This window comes from Gallus gallus, chromosome 2 (genome assembly GCF_016699485.2).
Source record: "Gallus gallus isolate bGalGal1 chromosome 2, bGalGal1.mat.broiler.GRCg7b, whole genome shotgun sequence".
Classification (NCBI taxonomy): Eukaryota; Metazoa; Chordata; class Aves; order Galliformes; family Phasianidae; genus Gallus; species Gallus gallus.
In genome coordinates this window covers 102,990,877-103,010,806 of record NC_052533.1, presented here as the reverse complement: position 1 = coordinate 103,010,806, position 19,930 = coordinate 102,990,877, and the positions used below count along the sequence as shown (strand labels likewise).

Here is a 19,930-nt window from a genome sequence, read left to right as displayed (position 1 = left end):
TTGCTCTACCAAACTCTGGAGTAGTTATTTTAATTAGATGAAGTTTGCCTTGCACAAAGTTTTCTGGGGAATCAATACCGAACAGCTGCAATGAACAGTTGAGTGGAAAAACATACCAGGCAAAAGGTGTATACCAAATGGTTGGCTAAATAAGCCAGTCTTACAAACACACCTTTAAATTATGTTTCTACTGCCAGAGAAATGTCATTAAAAACAGTCACAACTCTGACGTTATAAGTAAAATACATCAGGTGTGCCTAAGAGCATATCTGTGACTCAAATGCCAGTATTAATGAATCACACAATTGAGAAATCAACTTGAGGGAAAAAGAAAAAGAGAAAAAACAGATCATTAAATTTCATCCTCTGCAAATGAAAGATACAAAAAATATTTAAAAATATTTTTTAAAAACTAAATAAAAATTAATAAAAACTAAATTGCAATACGAAAATTAGCTGACAAAACATCTAGGTAATTTCCTTATCATGCTCTAGAGAAAGTCTGGAAGTTAATACATGAGTAGAACATCCAACCATTTTTGATTCTTTCTTTTTCCCTCCCCCCCATCTACAGAACTAATTTCAGAACATTTACTAATGTTTATGACTAGCTGTAACAGCCTGATTTCAAAATCCCCATATTCCTTGTTGAAATCACTGGTTCTTTTAGTTACACAACACTTAATCTTCAAGCTTTCAAAATGCTCCGTGAGTCTGCTACTTAAGAGTAAAACCTTCAAAGAAATACTGAAGAAATTTCTCCATATTTCTTTATTCATCACTCGATGTTCCTTCCTTGCATCATCAGGCAGGTGCTAACTAGCATGAAAACTGCATAAGCAGAACCAATGCCATATAGCACTGGCCGCCAGTTTTACTATTAGGTATTGAAAATTTTGAACTTTGTAAGTGATCTTGGCCTTCGAATAACTTCAGTCTCACCATCAGCACAACAAACTAGGGAATTCAAGTTCTAACACGAGACAGATGTTTGAGTTTGAACGCTGCAACAGGTACACAATCTGCACTTTAAATCAGTCAGCCATCACTGAGGGGAGGAAACGGTACAAGAATATAAAAAGGTTGTGTCTAAGTTCTACTACGGAACAGCAAAAGAAATCACAGGACAAGATGAAAAAAATAGATATAGCTTTACTAAATTCTCTTTCGAATACAAAACTTTGTGTTTGATAAGGCATTAATGTCCACGTTTCCATTCTATAAATATGTGCAAAGCAATCTTTTATAGTTTTTACAAATAAATTAGTAAATTAGTGTTCTGTTCTCTTCTTGTTGTCCTTCCTGATCTTTTTGTTCTTTCCTGCTGGTTTGGATGACTCTTCCTGAAAAGAAGAACAAGCACATCAAAATTTATAATAATTCTTATAATATAAAAGAATCTTTTAATTTCATTATATTAATATTAATTATTAATATGTATAGTATATTAATATTATACACTACATATGTTTATATGTGTATATAATAATATATAATATCGATATATTAATATTATAAAAGAATTCTTATAAAAATTCTTATATTCTGCTAGTAGTCTCTCAAAGTCACTCACAGGAATTATTTTAAGTATGAAGCATTCGTACGTAGTTCACTGGGACTCACTACAGTTTTGAACTTTAACCCTTTAGTTTCATCATTTTGCCCACTTATCTCACTGTTTAGAAACTTCTGCCTTCAGCAGTGTTAAAATTAGAGACAAAGCTATGATAACAAAAATGCACAGTATAAGAATAATCTAAGCCACTTCCATTCAAGGAGCAGCTTACCAGTACAGGAATACTTCTACACTGTATTGCAGAACTGCTTCTAGTGTGGATGTGGCCCTATCAAGAAATATACTATACACCAGTACAGAAAAACTACTTCCCTAGACAAAATAAATCTGCAATGAGGAAAAACATTCTAGTCTTACTAGATTAAGAGTTACTGTAAGTTCCATCTGTTACTTTTCTAAAGAACATTGGTAACAAAACATGTTTGTTAAAAATACAATCTGATTGAAGTTGCTAAGAAAAAAACCACTGTTATTTACACTCACTTTCAGTACGAAACCTTCTCGGGTATAAATGCTTGAACATCTTGTTATAATTTTCTTTTATCTTAGTAAAAAAATACATTTGAATAAGAGAAATTTGATCAAGAGCCAAGAAAGTGAGTTAGTGAGTGTATACAAGCACTTCCAAATTGATAAAAGTAACTGAGAAGCGCAGGGGGAGGAACAGAGAAGAATGCTCAGTGTCCAGCCACAGCAATCTTAGATACTTCTGTCTAAAAAGAAAAATTGACAGCAGCATACTTGAAGAAGTATGTTAGAAATTATGTCTTACTGTCGTAAAATTTCTATCATCAACAATTACATTTTTTAGTATAACATACACTTATCTGTTGATCTGAGGATGAAGAAAAGAACGTGGAAAAATAGGAGTAATATACAATTAAGTGATCTACATATTCCATGTAAAATTACATTTAAAGACATCTGGAATTCCTGTCTCAAGTGATTTACCCCCTCAAAACATTTTTCCTTCCTCTTTTCTGTAATGCTAACGTGAGTTGGTTTGAATTCTTCCAGTCTTTTTTTTTTTTTTTTAAATGATGCCTACCACCTACTGTTTTAATAGTATTTTGACATCTTTGAGTCTACTAAGGCATTCACATTTTAAAATGCCTAGTAGGTACAGTGATTCCTAAGCTCAGTCTGCCTACACAGTAACGCTGAAGCACATGTAAACAGAAGAGGCAGCAGAAGCAGCCAGTTTTCTTAACAGAAACCAGCTTATCAACTTCCTCCCCTTCCTTGAGCTTCATGATGATGTTCTGGACCACAGTTCTCAGCTGCTGCCACGCTCTTCTATTGCACACTTCATGATTACACATCACTAACATTGGAAGTTTTCATAATGGCACACGATCAGTGCAAACACTCCTTACCAGTGCACCAAAGCAATCAGAGGACGACATTTGAAATAGCTTTACATTTCTTCCGGCTTCATCTAAGGGTGAGAGTTTACACACATTTACATAGAAATGCCTCCATCTTAAGTGGCAGAAACTTACCACTGAATGTACATAGTTGTATTCCACAAGTATATTTCTTGCACAATTGTTGATATGTTTAAAACGATCCGGTCCTAACAGAATACCTCCATACCAGCGGGATACCACAACTAACACATTCTGGACATTCAAAATCTGTTTAGAAGAAAAAAAAACATTTTTTTTTTTAAATTAAACTAGTTTTATTGTTGATATCTCTCTTAACTACTGGAATAGTCTACTTGTTAGTAAGAAATTAGCATCAGGTCTGTATCACACATAGCACAAAAGTCATCAGAGAGTAATAAGTAAAAACAATTCAGTAGATGTGATAAATTTCACTGTCCAAATTTCTACTGAAAGGTAAAATCAAAGTAAAAAAGTAAATCCAGTGAAGATGTTCCTTTAGAAATGGCAAAAAGTTACTCCGTGCACTACAGTTGCTCACCAATGTAAAAAGCCTCGAGGCATTACTTAAAGGGTCGATTACTGAGTTACTTTTACTACTTTTTAATAGGATGCTATTATTTCCAGAGAACCTCTGCCACTAAGCAGATTGGCTTGCCACACTTTTGGAAACATTGGTGGATAAATGTTAATAACAGCCAGAGAAGAGGTACATAAGGCATGGTGTATCTGGATATCTAAAATGCCAACTCAATGATCTTTGTGGGTCACTACCAAGTTGGTATATTCTATGATTTTGTGGAATTCTCTCCTATTGTTGCCATACAAAGGACATAGCAACAACAGTTAGATAATGCAAGAAAATCTCTGAATTTTCTGGGTTTGAATCAGCATCCCTTACAGTCACTTTCTGAAATCCAAAAGGCATATGTGAAGTTCATGCAATATAATGTTATTAGCAATTCGTATTGAAAGGAACTGAATAACTTTCATATAGCATTTTTAAGACTATCAGTAACATAATAAAGGACAGAGCTAAGAAGAAGCAGTATTTTTTTTTTACTGCAATTAAAGGCACGAAGCATGGAAGACCTCAGCATCTTTATTTGTCGCAACACCCAAATCCAGCAGCAGTACAAACTAGTAACAGTGTGTGACAGATGACTAAATGTCAGAAACATGCCCTGCTAAAATATAAGAACTACGTTATGGCATGGAAACATTTAGTAATAACCACCAATAGTTAGTGGACGGTGGCTATGATCCTGAATTTGTTCCCTCCAACTAAGGCATCTCAATCTGTCAAAGGTCTTCACTTACAACAGCTGTGCACTACTTCACTAATACACACAGATGGACAGGCAGAGCAATCACAGCCTTATTTGCTTATGGCAGAGCAAAATGCTGTGGTCTGCAAGACAGAAAGTGCTTTGGTGAAGCGGACTGTGAGGAAAACCCCTTACAAGCTATCTATCTATAAAGCAGGTTAATAACCATTCATCCCCATTAAGGAGGAAAAATACGCCTTTATTTGTCTAATTTCAACAATCCTATCAGAAGAGTTTACCTTTGTGAAGACAGAAACATTGTTGGTGTTTTAAAACTTAAAGAATAGTGTAAAAGAAAAAAATAAAAGGAAGGAAAGGCAGTTTTTGTGACATTTTCTATTCTCCATTTACTCATCAGCCACAGAGTCAATTTATACCATCTTCTCACAGTAAACAGGATGTCAAACATAGTTGGGAAATATTCTAGAGTTAAAATAAATCTAAAATACTTTTTTCTTGTAACAGGAAAGTGCTATCTTGACAAAAGTGCTAGGTTTATCTAAAACAAGATAAGATCTCTACTGCAAAAGAAGAACTATAACTACAGCAACAATAACTGTATTATACTACCTTATTTTTAAGCCCATATTGTAATTGCTTACAACAGAAGAATTAAGAGAATTACATTAACACCTAGGAATTAGCCCTTAAACTAATTCAGTCTTCTCCCATTAATGAAAACTGCACTTTCCTGATCCCTGCAGAAGCATAATTCCAAAGCAAAAATATTCCCAGTAATGAGTACTACTAATGGAGAGATACAATCCATATGATTTAGATGCATTCACATTTAGAAGGCAAAATTTCATGCCATTCTAAACTGCACTTGTATGGACGGTTAAGCACTTACACACTGTAAATGTGCTAAGTTTCAAAAGTATACATTAAAATTCCGAGGAAGAATCTATGGGTTCAGGATAAGTTGAGGAACAGTAACTGCAAAGTTGCTTCTTCACACTGCTATTACTACAGTTGTACATTCACACTTAATATGTAAGCTTAATTTATGTAACATATGCAAGTATTTCTTTCCAAGCCAGAGTTGAGTTAGAAAGTTTCAAAAAGTTCTAAACAAAAAAAAAAAAAAACATTAAAGTATTTCAGTCTTTTTTTTTTCCAGAAAAAGACATCTTTGAAATTAAAAAAATAATAAATTTAAAGCACTTTCCAAGAATACTAAGCAAACTAAGCAACGAAATATACAAGTAAGCAAAAGATAGGTAAAGAAAACCCTTGCTCTAAAGGTGATGTGAATCTAAAATCAAAATGCCTAACAGTAATTAGTGTGCTGATACAGTTAAGCAACTTGAGGCATAAGATGCATCCAGCCGTTCCCTGAAGTGAGGATATTTTACTTAAGGCTTTACAATGGGTTGCATCATGTCAGTGAATCAAAATCTATCTTCAGTGTACATTTAGCAGTAACTTTACCAAGGCTTTATTTCCACGCCTGAAAACTAGAATGTATGTGAATATGAGGGCTAAAGGCCCAGGACTGGAAACAGCACTAAGAAACGGATAAAACGATCAGAACAACTTGACTGCCTCCCACTGACTTTCGCATTCAAAGCCCTACTCTGCAAGTTCAAATGGAACAGTCTTCGCATTACAAACATTCACAGAAAATGAAGTAAAGGTTGTGCAAAGGTCAACAGTTCATCCTGTTAATCACCTTCTTTCAGTCTTCATTTTCTTTATTACACCAAATAGAGGATTCAAAACTTATTTCTCTTCTAAGTCATTCCAACTATTAATGCCATCTATGAAACATTATTTATGATTCAAGACTTGGAAAACTCAACTCATTACATGCATACAACAGTCTATACTTTTTTCTTCAACTTCAGAGAAAGCAATCATCTACTGGGCTAAAAGAAGAGCAAGAATTACAAAAATCTGCTGTAAGTTTATTCACACTGTTGTGATTTTTAAAATCTGCTTAAGGTTATAGAAATTAATCTTTGACTTCTCATAACCTGCATAAGATGAAGAAGACGTCCTCCAGCTGCTGTCTCCCCATCATCTTCACAGTCCTGTAAGAACGTATGCTTATCTTCACAATATATTCTTAAAAAAAATATAAAGAAAGAAAGAAAAAGCATAAGCATAAAACCAATTCCAAAAGTATCAATCAACTAACACTGTAAGTGATTAATGAAGTCTCAGAGATCGTTCACAAACTTGTACATCAATTTTACTTCTTCACTAAGGATACTCACATCAAAACAGGATGAGGCTTAGGGTAAACCACAAATATTATCTATATAGAGTAACAAACGTTGTGAAGATTTTACATTATTTTAACTACTTCAGGTTAACTCCATATTCATTACTAGTGTAAAGCTCCCATAAAGAAAAATCCTTAGGTTTTTATTCTAATAACTACACTTAGCTTAAACCAACAACTTCAGATATAGGTTCAAATGATGATATGCACCCACAAGTTATAACAAACCCGACAGAAATACTATTAGTAATTAGTTACATCTATATTTAACCAGCAGTACAAAACTATTACTGAAACTATGCTTCAAATTCACCATGCTGTTTACTCAGTCTTTCTCTAAAGCAGAGATGTGACAGAATACGGTGGTATGCCTGAGGGCAATCCAGGAGACTTTGGTGCACGCCATTCCATACAAAGGTCAGGTATAAATTTCCAGAAGAAAATGCTCACAAGTTTTCTGTTTTGTCATCTAATTGATTTAATAACATCTGCACCTAAGTTTAATACACATGTGACACAATGACGAGGATGCCGCTCGTAATGGCTAGAAATCATGAAGCAATAACTACACTTCTATTGCTGTTTTGAAGTGTATTTAGGTGGTATGAGTTAAAGGAGTCAGACTAGCAGCAGCTCTCATTACAGAAGCCTTTAACTTAGGTAGACATGCTAGTGAAGTAAGCATTCACTTGATCTCATTTCCTATTTCATTAGGATCATCCCAGGAAGCACATGAATGGATCACTTTCAATACATGCTTTTTCAGCTGATTGCTTCCTCCAGTAGGAAGGTGCTCTTGTTATTGTTCCTTACATTCCTCAGAAAACCTGCATCACTATTTGGACAGAGACTATTTCATTTTACAGAATCTATGACCCTACATCTGAGTCAGGGCAATCCCAAGCACAGATACAAGCTGGGCAGAGAATGGCTCGTGAGCAGCCCTGAGGAGAAGGATTTTGGAGTGTCAGTTGGTGAAAGACTCAATGTCAGCCAGCAATGTGCGCTTGCACCCCTGAAGGCCAACTGTATCCTCGGTGGCATGAAGATAAGTATGACCAGCAGACTGAGGGAAATGACTCTGCCACTCTGCTCTGCTCTCACAAGACTCCATCTGGAGTACTGCATCCAGTTCTGGGGTCCCCAACACAAGAAGGGCATAGAGTTGTTGGAGCAGGTCCAGAGGACAGCCATGAAGATAATCAGAGGGCTGGAGCACCTCACATGCAGGGACAGGCTGGGAGAGCTAAGGCTCTTCAGCCTGGAGAAGAGAAGGATCGGAGGAGACCTTCTAGCAGTCTTCCAGTACCTGAAGGGGTCCGACAGGAAAGCTGGGGACCTTTTGAGAAGGGTAGGTAGCAATAGGATGAGAGGAAATGGTTTTAAGCTGGAAGAGTGTAGATATAGACTAGATATTAGGAAGAAGTTCTTTATTGTGAGGGTGGTGAGACACTGGAACAGGTTGCCCAGAAAGGCTGTGGATGCCTCCCCTCCCTGAAAGCACTCAAGGCCAGGCTATATGGGGCTTTGAGCAAACTGGTATAGAGGGAGGTGTCCCTGCATACAGCAGGGGGTGTGGAACTACATGACCGTAAACGTCTCTTCCAACCCAAACCATCCTAACATTCTATCATTCTACATTCACAAAAGTTGTCAGACAGACCATTGCCAAACTCATTATTACCCATTTCTCAATTTCCCTGAAGTTTCATGTATTTCAGCCAATTTTATATGTCAGTTTGCATTCAGTTTTGTGCTTCAGCTCTTATTTCAACTAAAAATTTTCAGTTATTTCCAAATGGCTCAAGTAATCGGGTAGAAAAATGTTGCTTTGCATAAATAAAACCATATTTAGTTCAGGATGAAGTAGTAATTCCTTAATCTCACTTCCCATACAAAGAATACCAGCACATGTTCCAATCCACTTTTAGTGGTTTTTTTTTGATTTTTTAAATCCTTAGTGCTGTGCTGCTTTACTATCTTTACATTTTTTCTTACTATATGTTCTGCTTCCTTCTTAAGTTCAAAATAAATCCTAAAATCTTGAATACACAAATAGGAAACTTACTCCCATAATGACTCACTAGCAAGGAATTTCTTTGGTGGGTTTTACCTTTCTCATGCACAGCACTCACTTAGCAAGGAATAGCAGAAAAAAATCACCAGCTCTCACCTGTATGCATATATGTTGTGGGTGGCACTTGCAATTTTCTTATTCTCATACAATTTTTCAAGAACTCTCTTTACCTTAAAAAAAATATATATGAAGAACAACACATAAATAAGCTTCCTTTTATAATGGGGGCTTTCACATTCACCATTTCAATATCATTGTTACCAAGCATCTCTTCAGTACTATAGAGAAAGATTTCAACAATTTAACATACAATTAAACATTCAGCATACTGACCCAAGGAGTACCACCATGCCAGTACACTCATGCCAGTTTCAGATCATACTTCTGGGATACTAAAAACAGTTGTTCCTTGAATTGGCTCACTGCGTAAATTCATGTTATTGCTGAATATCCAGTAGCATCAAACTGATTTAATACATAAGATATGGCAAGATCTATAAAATATTTTAAATCAGTATTAAGTATCAATCACACCTTTGTTGTTTTTTTTTTCCAAGTATAACATTAAGCTGGAATAATGGCACAACGTTTTCTCTTGTATGCTGCTTTTATTTGATATCACAATAATGTGCAATGTTTAAAAAGTTCTACTACATTTCATTTTGAAATATAATTTTTATTCAAACCTACTTGTTTTCCAGAGTTTCCATCTAATGGAAAGAATAAAAAATAACAATACCAATAAAGCCTTTCTACTATGGGTCTGAACGCGCCAGTATTTCCCAGAAAATGTGTTTTTACCACATCCATCCTTCTCTTCTTAAATACATAATTCAAAACATTTATCAACACGTTCTAGAAAAATCACCCCTTTTAAATTTGTTCTAGGAAAGTGGAAAGATTTGACTAAAACAGTGTTTTGATAGGTAATACGTAATTAATCTTATCCTGAAGAAAGCATGACTAAAGTTGAGAAAGCTTGGGAAAACAAGCATGGCAACTAATTTGCCTTTCATACTGAAGAAAAATAAGTTGGAGAAGTAATAAATATTCATACTTACTATCTGTCCTAGCTATACTGTGCTATTTTCTGTTCTTCTGGCAGAAATTTAACGTCAAATAATCTCAATGAATCTCCTATTAGTAACAGAAAACACTGCTTCAGACAACTGCTTTCTCCAGTTTTCCCTCTTAAGTGGAATACCGAAGAAAGGCAACTCATTATTTAATATGCTCGCATAAGTACATTTCAATGAACAGCATAGAAAGCATATGAAATGATTGTCACCTTTGACATCAGTTATACTTCTGTGATCCTGGTAGCTGACAGATCTCTCAAAAACTCATTACATGCCTGTATTATAAACGAACCTCCAATGTAACCATCTCACAGCTAAGCAATAACCTATCCGTTTTCCTACTGTAGCTCTTGAGCCTTTTTTCCCCTCTTCCTTCCTTAGGGAATTAAGGGATTCTCTACAGGTCAGCAAGGGACCTGCTCATAAAAGGTACAAAATATCTTTAAACCACAGACCAGTTCTTAGCTCCATCTAGGCCTCAGTCCCTACACCAAGTAGGAGCACCACATACATTTTAAATGTCAAAATATGCTGGACAAGGAAAAGCAACAGTACCAAATCTAGCAGCACTATCAATTTTTGTTTCCTCATATGAGGGAATATTTAACTATCCACAGTGTTATTCTGGCCTTTGTTACTGAAAGCTGTATCAGAATTAAAGCTCCACTACTAAAATTTTCAATAAACGAATTTACAAAGCAATCAGTCCTGTCTTAAAATAAGAAATACCATCCCTGCAACATACAAACATGCAGATAAAGCATTATGGGTACAAATCAGCCACTTCAGTTGATAAAAAAAGCTAGCTTTCAGTACAAGTACAATATTTACCCCATTCCTCACCTCTTTCAACTTTCCTTCAAAAAAACAAACCCATGCCACAGTAATGCTACACTGCAGTCTGCAGACCAATCATTCTACACAGTACAGCAAGACTCTGAAACAAGCTGGATTTGACACTCAGGAAATTGCACTACCTTAATACTATGCATATTCTAAGTATAGGTGGACTTTCAACAGAAGTCTTAAAAGAAGCAATGAAAAAAGGGCATTAAATCAACGATTCCAATTCCTTTCCAAAGCAAAATAGCTCACAGAAACTCGCATTTTGTAAAGACTGAAAACAGCTAAGAAAGCCTCTAAAGTACAGTGATGCTTTAGTGACAATGGTAATGCATTAAGTATTTTTAAAAATTGAGCTATTCCACATTAAACCTGAAGTATAAAATGACTTTCACTTTGGAAGCAGTAAGAGAACAGCTCAAAAAAAGCTGAAGGCGTGTTCAAAAAATATGATGTATCCAGATAGAAAAATAAGACAGATGACAAGATAGATATGAGAGGTAGAGCACATTTTTGGACATATAAAAATAGAAGTCACAATAATATTTTTTCAAACTCAAGAGGCTGAAGCCTACTAGAAATGTGTACTATGAGCAGATAGATACAATGCAGACGAATCATTCAAAGAATATACAGCTGTAAGCACAAAAATGTACATGAATGTACAGTATGTATGAAAAACAGGTCAGGCAAGGACAGCAGAGCAGAGCCTTATGACAGAATAATATTGAGGAAGTTAAGATGAATAGAAAAAAATCTGCAAAAACAGACTGTATGTATTTAAAGGTTTAAAGGGAACTGGAGTGTGAAGGTGTTGAACTTTAACTAAGGTATCTAACCTTCCAGTTAAAACTGCTTCTGCAGCAGAGGGCAAATGATGTGATATCAACGTCTCAAATGTACTCCAGAAGCATGCATAACTCTTATGCCCATGCTAGGTAAATTAATAGAAGGAAAAAAAGAAAACAAAAAACAACCCCACAACATCAGCTCAGCTTAATAAACTACTGCCTTTGTATTGGGAATTACACTTCTGAAAAACCTGTCCATCTGTCAAGATTATTTCAGAGTTGCTGAGCACGTGCTTCCTACCTGCTAGCCCACCTGGAATTTCAAAAAGCATTTGACAAGATCTACTACCAAAAATTCTTGAAATAATAGTGAGAAATGGATACAAGGGAAGAGGAAAACATCCACAAGGTTTAACTCTTAGTTAATGATAAGAAAAGATGAGTACGTCAGTAGTTTCCACACTGAACTGGGATCATCAAAGGAGACAGAAGTTAACAGATGCAAAAGGATGTACAAAGTGACTGAAAGTAGTCCAAAAGTCACATTTCAGTGTTCTTACACAGTTAAGAATAAGGGATAGCAGCACCCACCCACCTCAAAAATAAAACCGGAAACTACCAGGATGCATTGCAGAGCTGATACTTATAGTTATTCAGCTAATAATGAAAGGCAAAGACAGATGACTACTCAGATGATACTGACACACAAAGAAAGATGTATTCATGTAATTACAAGCATTTCAGTAACATTTGGTCAAGCTCAAAGTATAGACAAAAAGAGTAGGTGTGATCTCTACTAACTTGTCTGGGTGTCACCACAGGAGCCAGATGTGCCTGGAAAGTACTCCTTCTATCTGTGAGTGGGGTCCCATGATGTATCATTGGCAGTTCTTCATCTACTGATCACAAATAAGGAAGCATTCATTTTCTTTAAGGGTACTGAAACAACGTATTTGGCTACATACCTACAGAATATTTAATCTTTAAAAGAAAGAGACTGGTTAAAGCTATGTACAAAGTGATGACATGAAGAACCACAAAAAATATACAGGGTTATTTGCAATCATCATTATTCTTAATTACAATTTTTTTTATGTTAATTTTATTCAAAAGCTGAGTAGAAAAACTGAAACTTAAGGCCACTCTTTCCTAAATTATTTCATTGCAATTAACAAGACATTAAAAAAGTCTCTTTTTTTTAATGTTTAAAAACGAAACAAAACATTTTTACCTTCTTGACTTTCAGATGTGATATAATTTAAGATTTCTACTGGATCTTCCTGAACGGGCTGATAGTCCAGGAGAAAATCATTCCCACAGTCTTCATCAACTTCTTCAGTGGTTTTCTTAATATCTGGTTCTATAAAAGTGTAAGTAGTAAGCAGACCTATTACATACTTTTTTGAGAGATAAGTAATACAAACTTACAAATTCTTTTTCTATTAAATGTCTGGCTGTTTAGTTGAAATCAGCTTGCTAGTAAGAAAAAAGATGTGAAATGCAGAATAATAATACTAATTACAACAAAAAGCAGAAATGCTTTGCCCAGGATTCACTAAAATCACGTTTAGAATTAGGACTAAAATACTCATTCCATGGAGTCTATGCATAGTTTCTTCTGTTTTAATACTAATTAACACCACTTCTAAGAAGAAAATAACTACAATGCTTACCATTTCCATTAAGTATTTATAATGATTCCATTAATTAAATCTAAATGCGGGAACCAAAATAGTCTGATATTTTAATTAGTATAAAATAGCAGCAAAATACACATTTTATTGAAAGACTAAAATTAGACCTTATCATGAAGAAGCACTGAAAATACACCTTTTTTTGCTCCTTTTCAGCTCTTCATTATTCATGGGAATGAGCTAACATCCACTACATTAAAAATATTTCTATTTCCTTCTGCCACAACTGCATGCAGCTGTGTCACTTGTATTTCATGGCAGTTTAGCATTTTAATGGGAAAAAAAAAAGGCCCATAATCTAAAGGAAGAGCAGCTGTGAATTTATACAAGCCCCATCACTATTAGAGTAACAGCAGAAAAACCACTGCAACTTCAGTCGTGAAGCTACTTTTAATCACAGTATAATAAAATTGAGGACTTTACCTCATTGCAACCACTCCCTTCCTTTTTATCTTCTACTGCTTTTTAAGAAAGGGAAGCTATCACTGTAATACAATAAGCCAAACCAGAGATTGTGTTCTCTGACCCAGGTCAGTTGAGAAAATTAGGAATAAATCTTTAACTGGCAATGAAATCTTACTTTGCAGCTGAACAGGAAGTAAACTGAACAATTCATGTATTTCCTGAAATACCTGAATTTGATGACTGTGCCTTTTCCACCAGAACTTCTCGTATCTTCTCCACCCATAAATAAAGAATACTTTCACCAAGGTTCTGTCTGGAAGTTAAAATTCACAGTGAATAAGGAATCTTCTTTTTTCTTTCAGATTTCACTTAGAAAGTATCTACATTAAATAATATGCAGATTTCAGGCATGCAGTAATAGAACATTACAGGTTAGTGCAATAAGGAGCTTAGGCTTGTGGAAGCTCAGTGACCATCAGCATCATTATACACTCTATTGTCCTTTTTTCAGCATTAAAAGCACCAGTACTGGAGGAGAATAGGCAACTGATGGAAACTTTTTGGCCTATAAAGTGAAAACAACTGTGAGTACAGTAAATTGGACAGCCCTCAGCGTTTTCAAAAGAATACTAAGCCAGTTCTCCTAGTTTTTGAGCATGCTCTGGATTGGTTTTCAGAAAGTTCTGTGCTGCCTGTGATGAGCTCTTTCAGCCATTCTGCCTGAGGAGTTTCCTAGAACAGACTCCCTTCTCTTCCCCATCATGCTCTCAGCACATACACAGCAGGGGCTAATCCTGCAGGACTGTGACAATAGGTCAGTGGTAGCTGATACAGCGGAGCAGTAGACCAACATGCTACACTTCAGTGATGATAAATCCTATAGGAGAGGGAGGAGAGGTAAGCATTAAGCTTAAGAGCCCTTAATTAGCTGGCACAGACACATATTATGCTAATGGGAGGTGATGGGATAAATGGTTTTACGTGCACATTCCAAGTTAAGAAACACTGCCTTGATGTGCAGCAGGGCTGAAAAATCATAAAATATATTTAAAATAGTGCCCTGAAAATTAACTTTCCGAATTATACTCTAACATGTTTATGACCTGTGTGTGTTAGTCTCAAAACCAGAACTGAAAACGTAGGGCTTTAGCCAACTCACAGTTTCTCTATTAATAATTTTATCCTTACTGCCACCGTCTGGGGCAGCATATAAATACACGCCAGTAACACAACTGCATTCTGAAATGCTTATTTTACATAGTGTATGCAGCACTACGGCCAAATGAAATTAGGAATTCAAACAAATATATATATTTTAAGACATTTTTTTCAAGCAAAAATGAGGAATTTGTAAACTTGTAGCTGTCCCCAAAACCCTGACAGACTCCAGAATGAGTGACAACCCTGATTTCATGCCACTGCTTATCACACAGAAAGGCTGTTTTAATAAGACATGAAGAACTACATTTGTTTTAATGATGGGATGAAGGATTACACAATGAATAAGATTCTTCTGTTGGATATGAGTAACTAGCAATTTCTATAGCTAACCCAATTTCAGTTTCTATCTATTACAGTTAGTCTCAAAGGTTACTTTTATAGACAGCTATTCTTCTTGGCACTTTCATCTAAATCATGAAACAAAGCCTTGTTATTGGGGAAAAAAAAATCTTACAATTAGAGTGTATGAAAAAATAAAATAAAATAAATCCAAATATTTCCTATATTTTCAAGTTTTAAGAACTTTGGGCCTACCAAAACAGATTTGTGATCTATTGCTATCTGCTTTTCCCATCTCCTTAAGAAGACATAGCAAGTCATCGACAGTATAGTTCATATTGTTCGCAAAACTAAGCAATTTAGATCACTAGGGATTCAAAACCAGGTAAGCTACACATTGTAAATGATCCAGAGTAATTAAGTTTACCTGGCAACTATTTAGACAGTGGATAGATAAAAGGCTTTCACAAACACTGTGTACACCAGTGACAACTCCAGAAGGGTTTTAAAACACACTCTAAAAATGACACATGTGGTCTAAAGTACAAACACATTCATTTCCTACTGAACAAACAAAAATAGCAGGAGATCAACAAAGGCTGCTTGCAATATAGAGTGTTTAACAACAGTGCTATTCCTCCTTGCAGTGGCAAGATGCTCTAGATGCCCTGGATACTCAGGGCAGTAGGAAGGACATATAGCAGCTCTGCCTCTGATGGAGACTCCAAGAAAATTGGACAGAATCAAGGACACTGTTCTTCTTCCTCCACTCTAGAACTTTGAACTTCAAATCCTGACTCAATTTTGCTTGGTTAAATTATAAGAAATCCACGTACCTGAAGTAGCTTGGTAATTAGATAAAAGTGAAACAAACAAACCAAACAAATAAAAAAGCCAAGTGTCTTCCTTATTTTATGGCATTAAAACATATTTTTCTCAAGCAAGACACTCAGATTTCATTATTTTGGGCACAGCTGTGCCTTCTTATGACATATTTTCACTTAGTTCATATCGTATGTGGATCTGAAAGGATTAAATAAGCCACATAAAATTACTCCATTTAATATTCCAATTTCACAGCAATTTTAAAATATAATTTGAGTATTTCTTAACATTACGTTTATTCTCATGCATCAAGAGTTCAGCTAGCTACACTCTGTGATAATGTGGTTTGCTATGTTACAGATTCTAGTTAAAAGACTCTGTTAACTGAGTTTGTTTTAAAACCTATCGACACCTCAATTCTGAAAATATCTTGAGATTCTAAAGGGTCACAATTTAGGAGCCAATATTCAGATGTCCACTCTTGAAGAGCACCAGGTCTAAACAATATAGGAGAAATTGCCAGAGTTTAAGACAATTGATTCTTATAAAATGTTTAGTTATATACATAGCACCAAACGTTTGGTGGCTGCTGCAACAACCACTACACTCACTAGTTAAGCAGGTACTTAAAAGCACACACTGAGCACACAAGACTGAAGATACATCATCACCTCTTACGATGTTCCACAGACCGTAACTTACATATATATTTCTTCCAAGCTATTTGCTAGTTCAGTATAATCTTGTCCCCGAAGCCAAGGAGCACTGGAATAAAAAAATATATATACACAATGAAAACGGTGTCCATGCTCTGATTCCAGCACCTCAACAAACATTCATTTCAAAATAAATGTGATAAACACCTTGAAAATAAAACAACATCAGTCATCCCTACTTATAAAATTTCTGTTGTAAACTTCTTGGTAAAAGCACGATTGCTTTGTTCCCCTTTAAAATTCCCACTCCATTGAGAACATATGAAAGCCAGACTCATTTTTTGTTAGGCTATCATCGTTGCAGAGTCTATGTATTATCAGTTTATTTTATAGACTCCCTCAGCATTATCATGCTTTCTATATTTGGTATGAGCCTTCAGATCTCTACCCATACCCTTTTAGTCTCATGTTAAGCTATAAATGTTGCCCCAAGTTTACCAGCACTGTTTTGCATTGTTTTGCCAATACTTCTCAAAAAAATCATGCATAGATGCTGTGCACCAAGCCCTGCAGGCCTGATCCCTCTACCCTCAAATCAGAAGTCTAGCTGACAGGCCCCTAATTCCCATCTGGTTTATACATCAGGGGATTGGAGGAGAGCAAGGAAGGAAAAAAAGCAAGTGGCACATGCTCTGGTTCATGCCCAATCAGAAGGAGTACTCAGGTGAAATGCACGCCTTACAATCTGAAAGAAGGATCCAGACAAGAATGGTACACTCAAGCAGTAAAACATCTCTCTCCAAGACATCAAGCAGCAACCACTGTACCTCCAAGGCTAATTGCCGCCTTGACAGAAAATAATACTGTAAGAATTAGAGCTCTGAGAGAGCAAACCATCTTCATGAGGCAGACTTGTGGGAGAGAATATAATATTATTGCTATGACCGGGATATTTTAACTCAAAGTCATCTTAACTAAACTCCAACTTACACCTCAAACAATCAACAATGGTAACTCTGTAAATAAATAAATATTTGAAGGAAAGCAACTATCGGCAAGAAACTTCACTTACTTCAGTTGATAAACAGGTGGCTCTGAAGTTGGGTATCCTGGGGGCAAAATCACCTAAAAGAAATTCAGGGTGAATGTTCACTGTATTATTCACCTGGCTGACCTTTACTGATGGACTCCAACATCGAGCTATTCATTTTGGTTGATGTGAATGTTGTTTCCACACTTTGGAAAAGTAAATGTAGAAGCAGCTGCAGACTCACTCAGGTGTCCTAACAAAGTCAATGTAAAAAACAGTATGTCTAAAATGAGATTTTAAAGAAAAACACCGAGATATAGTTCTGTGGGTGTGGAATTAGCATATGTACATACTGCAAACATCATAAGCAAGTTGTGCTGGCAAAGGAACCACAGAATAACAGAATTGCAGGGAATGGAGGAGCCTCAAGAAATCATCAAGTCCAAGCCCCCTGCTAAAGCATGTACCTTTCAATAGGTAGTACAGGGAGGTCTCCAGATGGGTCTTGAACATCTCTACAGAAGGAGACTCCACAACCTCTCTGGGCAACCTGTTCCAGTGCTCTATCACCCTTACTGTAAAGCATGTCTACCACACGTTAGTATAGAACTTACTACATCCAAGTTTTAGGCTCTTACTCCTTCTCCTATCACTACACATCACCAAGAAGAGTCTGGCCTCATCCACTTGCATCCCACATCCCCTAAGATATTTATAAACATTAACAGATCCCCTCTCAGTCTTTTTTTTCCCCTGAACAGGGGGAAGGCTGAACAGAGCCAAGTTACTCAGCCTTTCCTCATTCGGGAGATGCTCCAGGCCCTTTATCATTATTGTGGCTCTCCACTGGACTCCTTCTAGGAGATCCTTGTCTTTTTTGAACTGGGAGCCCAGAACTGGACACAGTAGTCTAAACGCAGCCTCACCAGGACAGAGTAGAGGAGGAAGATCACTTCTCTTGACCTGCTGGCCAGGCTCTTTTTAATGCACCCCAGGATGCCATTGGCCTTCTTGGCCACAAGGGCACACCACTGGCTCATGGCCAACCTGCTGTCCACCAGGACCTCAACATTCTGCACAGAGCTCATCTCCAGCAGGTCAACCCCTAGCCTATACTGACACATGCAGTTATTCCTCCCTAGGTGCAAGATTCTACAATTGTTCACGTTAAACCTCATCAGGTTCCTCCCTGCCCAACTCTCCAGTCTGTCCAGGTCTTGCTGAGTGGTAGCACAGCCTTCAGGTGTGTTGGCCAATCCTCCCAGCTCTGAGAGCCACCACTGAAAAGTGCGTGACATATTCCAAATAAAAACTTCTTAACCTACATGTGTGGATACCAAATCCTATTTTAAAGGATTTCACTCAGACACAAGGTTTTGCCTGCCCAAGTCCCACAGCACACTGTGTCAAACTGCCCAGCAGCACTGTACCTGCAGGCAGAGGGTCCACTTTGGTTGATCCAGACAGTCACCAATCTTAATGCAATAGATTTTCTCATCTTCATCAACAACACACCAATCTTCACCGTATATGGACGAGAGGGCTTCGATTTCATCAATCTAGAGAAAGCGGCGTGTAAAAATCGTTCAGTAAACAAATCCCGCAGCCTCGTTTACCAGCCACAGCTTTAGGTTTTGCTCTCCTACAGCTTATCTACAAACATGACAAAATCAGTGCAATAGACGACCATAAAAACCGGGCGCCCCACAGCTCTCGTCCCCCCACCGCCGCTCACTTGCTGCTGGGCCGCCTCCGGGCTGCTCGCCGCCATCAGCGCCGAAAAGCGGGGCAGGGCGGAAAGGGCGGGCAGTCCCACTGCGCACGCTCCTCGCCGGCCGTTGACCGCCTATCCGTCTGCGTGGCTGCGCGCTCGTTTGCGCTGTTGCTGCCTTGGCATCAGCCCGGCCCTGGCACCGGTTGTGGCAGAACTGGTTGCACACCCAACTTTTAGCAGCAGCTATTATCGTCCCTTCCTGTGGTCTGTGCTTCCTAAGTACAAACACTGCATTCTGTAAAACGGGGCTGTCCTCTGACCGAAACGGACCTTCAGACACAAGGATAGCTACAACTTTGTGTATCTCCCAAATAACTAAGTAGCTCCTTCCTCTGCCTCTTCCTTCAGTAGGAAGAGAGGTAATGGCTTTAAGTTGTCCCAGAGGAGGTTCAGGTTGGATATTAGGAGAAATTTCTTCTCAGAAAGAGCAGTGCTGCAGTGGCCCAGGCTGCTCAGGGAGGCGGTGCAGTCACTGCCCTTGGAGGTGCTCAAGCGCCGTGTGGGTGTGGCGCTGAGGGACGTTGTCAGTGGGCATGGTGGGGATGGGCTGATGGCTGGACTAGGTGATCTTAGTGATCCTTTCCAACCTGAATGATTCTGTGATTCTATTTCATCCCCAGGGATCCCCAGGCATCACTTATTTCGCTGTTCGTGTGTATTTTTATACTGACTTGTTGGGGGAATATTCAAGCTAAGGTTTGTTTTCCACTTTCTTGAAAGCTGAGAAAATCTGCACA

The 19,930-nt window shown here is 37.3% G+C and overlaps 1 protein-coding gene across 2 annotated transcripts; it reads right to left on the bottom strand.

Moving 5' to 3' along the window:
- Positions 1–1,132: 1,132 nt before the first annotated feature.
- IMPACT (impact RWD domain protein) lies at positions 1,133–19,209 on the bottom strand. 2 transcript variants are annotated; one of them, XM_419166.8, is made up of 11 exons: positions 19,155–19,209; positions 18,850–18,978; positions 17,462–17,514; positions 16,436–16,498; positions 13,636–13,721; positions 12,541–12,669; positions 12,111–12,208; positions 8,693–8,766; positions 6,269–6,359; positions 3,079–3,213; positions 1,133–1,343 (listed from the first exon to the last, which is right to left on the bottom strand). In XM_419166.8, the coding sequence occupies exons 1-11, from the start codon at positions 19,188–19,190 to the stop codon at positions 1,272–1,274; spliced, it is 966 nt and encodes a 321-aa protein (XP_419166.3). In that variant the 5' UTR covers positions 19,191–19,209; the 3' UTR covers positions 1,133–1,271. The 2 variants fall into 2 exon arrangements, with proteins under 2 accessions (XP_419166.3, XP_004939851.1); XM_004939794.5 differs by having other exon boundaries at positions 12,111–12,205.
- Between the last annotated feature and the right edge of the window lie 721 nt (positions 19,210–19,930).

Excerpts from the sequence above, each read along its gene's own strand:
- IMPACT (XM_419166.8), bottom strand. The coding sequence starts at position 19,190 with ATGGCGGCGAGCAGCCCGGAGGCGGCCCAGCAGCAA. Across the intron at positions 18,979-19,154 it reads CGGAGGCGGCCCAGCAGCAA|ATTGATGAAATCGAAGCCCT; the intron begins GTGAGCGGCGGT and ends CGCTTTCTCTAG. Across the intron at positions 17,515-18,849 it reads AGTGGACCCTCTGCCTGCAG|GTGATTTTGCCCCCAGGATA; the intron begins GTACAGTGCTGC and ends AATTTCTTTTAG.